This window comes from Ctenocephalides felis, unplaced genomic scaffold (genome assembly GCF_003426905.1).
Source record: "Ctenocephalides felis isolate EL2017-DRISC unplaced genomic scaffold, ASM342690v1 CF-g0.4_SCAFFOLD_00845, whole genome shotgun sequence".
NCBI classification, from domain to species: domain Eukaryota; kingdom Metazoa; phylum Arthropoda; class Insecta; order Siphonaptera; family Pulicidae; genus Ctenocephalides; species Ctenocephalides felis.
The window spans coordinates 74,063,003-74,072,363 of NW_020536999.1; the positions used below are offsets into that span (position 1 = coordinate 74,063,003).

The 9,361-nt window shown below is 31.2% G+C and overlaps 1 protein-coding gene across 1 annotated transcript in view; it reads left to right on the forward strand.

The window, feature by feature from the left end:
• LOC113388681 (cohesin subunit SA-2-like) overlaps nucleotides 1-9,101 on the forward strand; it is a 29,242-nt gene extending 20,141 nt beyond the window's left edge. Inside the window, exon 7 of the mRNA XM_026626001.1 lies at nucleotides 8,889-9,101. Within this exon, the coding sequence (XP_026481786.1) occupies nucleotides 8,889-9,101 (213 nt within the window). The remainder of the gene's footprint in view (nucleotides 1-8,888) is intronic.
• The last annotated feature ends 260 nt before the right edge of the window (nucleotides 9,102-9,361 follow it).

Here is a 9,361-nt window from a genome sequence, read left to right on the forward strand (position 1 = left end):
GACGAATTAAAAAAAGATTAAATAACAAAATTATTAAACGTTTCTTCACTTCATGTGTGTCATCAGTGGCGGATCCAGGGGGGGGGGCACGGGAGTCATGACCCCCCCTGAGCCTGTTTTAGGACTTAGATAAAACACTAATTCAACAACAAAATTACTTCATAATGATTTTATTTATGTATTTTGTTACCAAACACATTTTATAACTTGAATGTTTAACTGATTGTAGACGAATTACGGAGTCAAAAACCCTAAAATTTAAGGATTATCTAATCGTATTGCGAATATATGTTTTATTACAGTTCAGGAACAAAATTTCATTCAAAAATCAAAAATTAAACTGATTTTTTTTTTTTTTTTTGTAATAGTTTTATTTAGCAATCAGAAAAATTACATTTTTCTATAAGCTAAATTGCAAATTATGTGAATGTTAAAATAAGATAGGATCCACTGATCTATCTTACATTATGTTACTTAATATATTTATATATATAACTAATGATTGTACTTAAATACTATGTAGAGGCCACTTTCTCTTCAATCTTGGGTTTTGTTGAGGGCGCAGTAAATCCTTTATCGATTCATTTGGGTGCATCTCCAATCTGTTATGGTATTTAGATGATAGTTCTTTATATGTCTCGTGCACAGTCAGCATTTTTAGGTCGCCATAGACAGTTTTGTTAGTGACATACCAGGGTGAGTTGAGGATGGCTCTTAAGATTTTAGTTTGTGTTCTCTGCATAATTTCCAGATTAGATTTGGAGGCGCATCCCCATAGCTCTAGACCATAGGTCCATATTGGCTTAATGATAGCCTTGTATAGCAGTAGTTTATTTTCGACGGATAGTTTGGACTGTCTGCTAAGTAACCAGTTCATCTCCTTCATTTTTAGTAGAATTTGTTCCTTTTTCTTTTTTATATGTTCTTTCCACGTGAGTCTTGTATCTAGATGGAGTCCCAGATATTTTACTACTTGTACTTGTGGGATCATGATGTTGTTTAAGTATACAGGAGGACAAGTTTTTTGACACAACGTGAATGTTATGTGCGCAGATTTTGATTCGTTAATCCGTATGTGCCATTTGTTTAGCCATTTCTCTAATATGCAGATATAATTTTGAGTCAGTTGAGATGCTAATAGAGGATTTTGATTTCTGAATAAGATAGCAGTGTCGTCTGCAAATGTAGCTATAATAGAGTTAGGAGGTATTGGTATATCTAATGTAAATAATACATATAATAATGGTCCCAGGATGCTGCCCTGCGGGACACCTGACCCTATTTTACAGAAATCTGACAGTTCAGCGTTCACTCTAATTTGGAAAGATCTGTTTTCTAAATATGATTTTAATAACTTGAAGTATTTAACTGGAAAGTGTTTTTTAATTTTATATAACAGCCCAGGATGCCAGACCTTATCAAAGGCCTGACGAACGTCCAAGAAAATGCCACTGCAATATTCCTTTTGTTCAAATGTTTTTTTAATATTTTCAACAATCCTATGGATTTGTTGAGTCGTTGAGTGCTTATGCCTGAACCCGAACTGATGTGACGGCATCCAGATGTCTGTCGGTAAATCATGATTAATTTTTTTATATATTATTTTTTCCAGTATTTTGGAAATTATAGGAAGCAAACTGATAGGTCTGTATGACGAAACATCCGTTGGATTTTTACCTGGTTTGAGTATCATTATAATTTGTGCCTTCTTAAAGTGGTTTGGCCAGTAACCAATCCTGAATATAGCGTTGAATATATATGTAATTGCAATAATTGTTTTCCTTGGAATTTCTTTAATGACTTTACCACTTATTAAATCATAGCCCGGAGACTTTTTTGCTTTTAGATTATTTATTTCATAGCTGACTTCCTTTGATTTAACAGGGGTTATAGCTTCCACCATATCTATTGATTTATGTAGTTCTTCTGCTATTTCAGTATCCGTAGAATTGTCAAAAGGCTGAAATACTGAAGTTAAATGTTTGGCAAAAAGCAGTGCCTTTTCGAGATCACTTCTTGCCCAAGGTTCATTTATATCTTCTCTAACTGGTGGTGCTGGAATTTTTGGTTTTTTATTATTCCGAATTGGCTGCCAGATAGTATTGTCCGTTCTAGACCTTAAAATATTATATTTTTATAATAAATATATTGTTCAAAATTTTCGGAAGTGGCTAGTTTTAATTTTGCTTTGAGCAATCGGCATAATTTATTAAATTGAGTTTTGTCTTCTGGCCTGTGATAACGTTGCCATTTTGCTCTTGCCCTCCTTTTCTCCTGTATTATATTTTTTATTTCCAGCGGGATATCTTGTACTTCACGAAAATGTAATTCTGGAGTTGCTTGTACCACTGACTCCTGAATGTTAAAAATTAAGTCGTTTATGTGGCGGACGTAGCTCAGAAGTAGCATGTCCGACTCACATGCCGGAGATCGATGGTTCGACTCCTGGCGCTTCCAAATAATTGTTAATTTGTAGAATACGAGAAAAAAAAAATAGAAGTAAATAAGAAAAAAGAAGTTTAGAAGATGAGAAGAACATATTGAGAAACAAGAAGAAGAATGAAAATTGGATGGAAGATTAGGATATAAGAAGAGATAGTATATATATGATGAATGTATAAGAAATATATATGTAAGAATTGTATAGAATATGATGAAGAATAAAATGAATAATGTATGTGGCTAAAAATGCTGTAAAGCGGAGGCCAATAAAATTTAAAAAAAAAAAAAAAAAAAAAAAGTCGTTTATTGATTTATCGATATCTTCTTCATTTTTCAATCGCATTTTAAGATTTGTTCGTTCATTTAGTGTGTTGCGAAATTTTTCCCAATTTGTGAATTTATTATAAAATATTCTGTTGTTTTTTATAGGAATTGGTGCAACTCCTATTGTTAGAATGATTGGAGAATGGTCGGATGATAAATCAAAAGATGGTTTTATTTCAATGTATTTTTCATCAATATCCTTTGTAATCAAAAAATCGAGCAGATCCGGTATTTTATTAGTATCGCTCGGCCAGTATGTTGGGCTTCCAGTTGATATGTAAGAGATTGTTTTTATCTATTGCATTTAATAATTCCTTGCCTCTAGATGTAACTAATCGAGAACCCCATCTTGTATGTTTGCAATTGTAATCTCCTCCTACAATAAATTTTGGGCCTAATTGTGAAAGAAAATTTTCGAAATCAATCTGTTTAATTTTATGTCGTGGCTGACAGTAAACCGCTGACAATGTTATGTTATACGACTGTAACTTGACTTTTATTGAGGTTGCCTGCAGGAGATCATATTGATAATCTGGTAAAGGATAGTGATCAATTGTATTTTTAATTAATATAGCTGTTCCACCATGAGCTGTACCGTCAGGATGATTGCAGTGTTGCATCGTATATCCAGGTATTTTAAAATATGAAAAATTTGTGAAATGCGTTTCACTAATTAATAAAATGTCTATTTGGTTAATTTTTAAAAATGTAATTACTTCCAATCTATGTTGAATGATTCCGTTAGCGTTCCACAGTGCAATTCTTAAAAATTTAGCCATTAGTGTTGTCTTTTATTTACTAAGGTTGTAAGCATACTGAGCACCATAGTGTTCTGTTGAATCAGTTGATTAAACATATTTTGAAATTTTAGAAGAAAGGCTGTGAAGTTCGGCCCTGAACTTGTTATGTCTTCAGTACTGTTGTTATTGTTTAGTACCTGGGAGTAGGTTCGGTTATGATCTTGATGTGAATTCGTCATTGTGTTGTCGGAGCGAGAAGTGGCGTTTCCATTATTTGATGTGATACGATTATGTAATGTTGTTGGATTATTTTTGAATTTTTGATTGTATAGTTTTTGATAAATAGGGCACCCACGGTAATGAGCACTGTGCTTCATAGAGCAGTGATAGCAGCGGTTCGGTGCGTCGTTCGATTTTTTACAGTCGGCAGTATTATGGTTATCAGAACATCTGGCACAAACGTGGGGTCTGTTGCAATATTTTTTCGTCAAATTAAACTGATTCTGAGTGGTCCTTATGCATGAACTAATGGAGTAATGCTAACATCTGTAAATAGACGGCTTAATCAATATATAAACTAGTGGGGTGTATGGCATCTTGCCTTAAGGCAAATTGCTGGAACTTCTTGTACCTTAACGAAATGTTCGAGAAATATTAAATGTTTTCAAATAGATTATTATAAATATTGTAACAATGTCTGATCTTTATAAGAATTATTTAAACTGAATTGCAAAGTTAAAACTATTTATTTGAAATATATAAGTTTTAAACTTTAGTCAGAATCAATATTAAAATCTGAATTATTTTCCATATACAAAAAAAAGTTTAGAAAAAAAAAATAAGCCAAATTTTTTTTCAAAAGCAATTATTTTGTCAAAACAAGCAGAAAGTTCTTTGGAGAAAGTATGTGTGTGTGTGTGTGTGAACAGATTTTTTGCTGAAAATCGGCGTTTTCTCAAAAAAACGGCTGGACCGATTTTAAAAATTTAAAAGCCATTCGATGTATCGCGATGAGGACAAGCGTTTATCAATTTTGCGCGACGACCGGCCAAGTCGTTTCTTTGTAAATACCAGAAAAGTGAAAAAAATTTTGTCCACGTTTTAGCCCGCAGTTCTGAATCGATTTTGAAAATTCAAAAACCGTTCGAAAGATATTGGTTGGGAATCGTGCTGATGAGTTGTTGGTAGAGATCGGCCTGGCCGTTTTCTTGTAATGAAGTGTTGAAAAAAATTTTTGCGGGTAGATACCATAGTCTTTTAGATAATACAAATACGGCCACACGACAACTCGTTTAGCTTTAAAAATTCGTCAAAGTTTGCAAAAATTAGTATCGTTTTTTTGGCATTTGTCAAAATTAGACTTTTCATCGGCGATTGCTCAAAAACGTCTGGACCGATTTCAGAAATTTAAAAACCACTTGATGTGTCTAAATGAGGACTAACGCTTGTCAGTTTTGTGCGACAATCGGCCGAGCCGTTTCTTTTAAATTTGGAAAAAAAAATTAAACATTTCGTCCACATTTAGGCACAAACTACCGATTCGATTTTAAAAAATTAAAAACTGTTCGAAAGATATTAGTTGAGAATGAAACTGATTAGTTTTAGGTGAAAATCTACCGAGCCGTTTGCTTGTATTTCGTCGTTGAAAAAAATATTTGAGCCGATTTTTATGAAACTTTTTTTGATGATATATATCATGATCTTATACAACTTATTGAAATATTACGGCCTTACAACAAGTAGTTTGATTTTGAAAATTCATCAAAGTTTGAGAAAATGAGTAGTTTTTTTTGACGTTTGTTAAAATTAATTTACTTGGTTTATCGATAGAGTACTTGGTCTTAATAAACATACTAAACCATTAAAATCCTACGACAACTAGTTCAATTATAACAAATATTGAATTTTGAAAATTTGCCTTTAGAAAATACTCCGAGTTAATGTCTTCGTTTTCAATTATGTGTGATATTGTAAATCCACTGGGAATACCTTGAATCCCTCATAAATTAATTTATTTTTTACTGAAAGTCGATTATTAACCATTTTCGGGAAGTTCATGTAACTTGCCTAAAGGCAAAATACCAATACAAACTAGTTAAAAAATGGTTTGAATATTACACATTGATGGAAAACGAACACATACGAAATACGAAGCCGAATACATATACACGGTGAATTTTTTAAAAGCGCGGCCAAATAATCCAAACTTTAATTATCATAAGTAAAACCACTTGTCGTAGGCCTTATTATAGTTTAGTACGTTCATTTAGAGTAGAAAATTTATCGCCATGCAAAGTTTCATTTAAATCGCCAAAAAATGTGACAATCTATTATGAAAAAGAAACGACTTGACCGATCTTCGAAAGAAACTATTTATTTCCAAATGATATCAATCGAATAAAAAACGGTTAAGAATTTTTTACAAAAACATGGACGATAATTTTTGCACTTTTCTGCCAATAGTAAAGAAACGGATCGACCAATTGTCTCAAAAAACTAATCAACGCAAGCGCTTATCCAGTTTCATCTTATAGTTTTTAAATTTTAACATCGGTTTAGACGAGAAAACATCGAGGAAAGATCGAATTTTGACTCACTTCAAAGACGCAGATTGTTTTTTAAAAAATACACATACACTTGTCATAGGCTAAGTAAATTTGAGCAATTATATTGTGAAAACTAAACGAAAAACATAACAACCAATAAGACACAATAAACTAAAAAACATCTGACTATATTTTAGTACAACCTCCAGTTAATTCATCACTGTAAAAATGTGTTTTTTTGCTGTTTTTAAAAAATTTGTCACTTGGTCTTTTTTTACCCCAAAGGCGTGGTAAAATCGGACGGCGAGAGGACAAACAATCCAATTTACTATTTTTAATTTTAAAAGGATTTAACGAAATAATAGCTACATTACTCAACCAATAAAAAATATGAATTTTATAGATACATTTTTCACAGAGATAACTCTGTATTTGATACTTTGTCCAATATCTTATCTCTTGATTTGATATTTTGTCCAAAATATTCACCAGCAGAGTTGAAATAAAGATTTATTTCATTTATCTTTTGTTAAAATGCTTTTTTTAACGTCGTAAGAATCAGGGTGATGGCTAGTTGTACATTTTTTCCTCTACTTTCAAATATTGTTGTTAAGAAATCCTTAAGAAATAACTTTACTTGTTTTTGAGATATCGGTGGTGGATCTTTTTACCCGCAAATATTTAAGCCCCGCTCTATATATATATATATATATATATATATATATATATATATATATATATATATATATATATATATATATATAATTTGTTACATACTCATTGAGGACTATAAAAACTTTTTAATTATGACCCCCCCTGTCGCCGAAGCTGGATCCGCCACTGTGTGTCATCATTCAGTAATCTAAAAAACATAAAAACATATAACATAAATACAAAGTTGATGATAAATATAAATATATAAAAAGGAGGAAATTATGCATACCAAACCAGGAAAGACAACAGAAAAAATTAATTATGATGTAAAATTGATTGAACACTAAATTTGTGTAAAATAATAAAATACTATTATATTAACAAACGAGAAATTGAAGGAGCACATATTGCCTTCCTATATTTTATGTTATTAATAGCGGTGCATTATGGACCCTGATCAAGGTTACAACGCAAGTGTAGTCACGCACGTGTAATGAAGGAGTGGGAGCGGGTTGTGAGAAACGAAAGGGGAAAGAGAAACAGAAAAGAAATATAACGAACGAAAGATTCTAAAACTGTATAGAATTAAGAGCTAAAACTTTCAGAGAATTGTTTTTTATCAATTTGGAACCATTGGAGACTTGGGAGCAAGGAAATTCGAAAATGTACATATTAAGGACCACCCTGATTTATATATATATATATATATATATATATATATATATATATATATATATATATATATATATATAGTGATGTGCCAAGTCGAATCAAGTGATTCGAATCATTCGAATCAAGCCTTTAACGACTTGATTCGAATCAGATTTTACTTGATTCGAATCAACTCGTATCAAGCCGCGAAATATTTACTGTGATAAAATGTATTAACACAAATTTTCATAAATATAAATTTTTCATAAATATAAATATAAAAAAAATGTTTTAATTTAATTCAATATTATAATAATATAAAAAATAAATATCATAAATATAAAAAATAAATAATGAATTAAATCATGCGAGCTACCCGACTTTAATATGCCTAAATGTATCAGCCGACTTCAATCGTCTTTATATGACTTTAACCGCATTCATCGACTAACTATATCATCCGACTTCATATGAGTCAAACCGAATCAAGCGGCGATATGAGTTATTCCGACTTCATGACTCAAACCGAATCAAGCGGCGATATGAGTTATTCCGACTTCATGACCCAAACCGAATCAAGCGGCGTTATGAGTTGTTTCGACTTCAATTCGGATTCGAATCATTCCGACTTCAAGCCGTTCGAGCTATATGAGTTCAAACGATATGAGTTAACCGTATGGGCGATATCAAGCGACTTCGAAACAGCTACAATGCGTCGTCGTTCTTGCGTGTTTATTTATTTTGCGGTGCGCTTTATTTATTTTGCGGAGAGCGATTTTGTTCGTAAAATTAGATTTTAAATGTTATCAGAATAAACCACTCGAAATTATGAAACGCGTTTCGGGAATCTTTCAATATAATTCTCTTTTGAAACAGTTACTAAACACCAGAAAGTCAGTAAATAATATGTTAACTTCTGAATTCACATGAATGAAATTAACTTTCAGCTCTCAGTTTAGATGCGATCCTTTACTGATTACATAGTAAAATAAACAATCGATCCATGATTCCAAATATTATTTTATATGCTTTAGTGATGCACAATTGTTTGGTAATCTATTATTGTAAATTAATTTGAAGATATGTTTCAGCCGTCCTCAAAATTATATCATTTTTAATAATTTTCAGAATATACTTTTTGATAGTAATTTATGTTTTCAATTTCTACTTTGTCGGTTATATTGGTTAAACTGACAATTTTGATTATAAATTTGGATCACTTTTACTAAATTAATACATCCATGATTTTTTTGTCCATATATATACTTGATTCGAATCATTCGAATCAGGAATTTTTCGAGTCGGCACATCACTAATATATATATATATATATATATATATATATATATATATGTGTGTGTGTGTGTGTGTGTGTGTGTGATTAATAATAAATATAGAGATACCTATTAGATATCTGTGTTTTATATTTTATATTTTAACCCCCTTTACACATCTAATTATCATTAATACTATTACTATATTTATTTTAATTAAATATTAAGATTTCTCAATAAATGATGTGTGTTTACAGTATTTAGAAAAATTATTAGAGGAATTAAAGGACATTACACAAAAATATTCAGATACTCTACTCTTGCAAATCTGCAGCATTACTCTCGATTGCCTTCGTAAAAGAGTCAGCATTTCTGTGAAATGTGATGTTGTACTATCTTCAATTGTCAATGAATGTGCCCAGAAGTATTACACACATCAGAATTGTGGCAAAGGATTATGGATGGGGTAAGGACTATATATTGTTGTTTATTTGACTTTTAAAAAATCTTCTGTGTTTTGCTTTTGAAAAATTCTATACATTGTAATAGATTTTTTGTAACATACCTGAATCATCTCAGTCATTGAACCATTATGTGGTAGATGCTTTATATTAAGTACAGAGGCTTTATATCCACTATAATAAGTTTTAATCAATGACGAAAATCTAAAAATTTTCAGAGTATTATTATTGCAATGAGCAATTTTTTTATAGTTAAAACGGATGGTCAA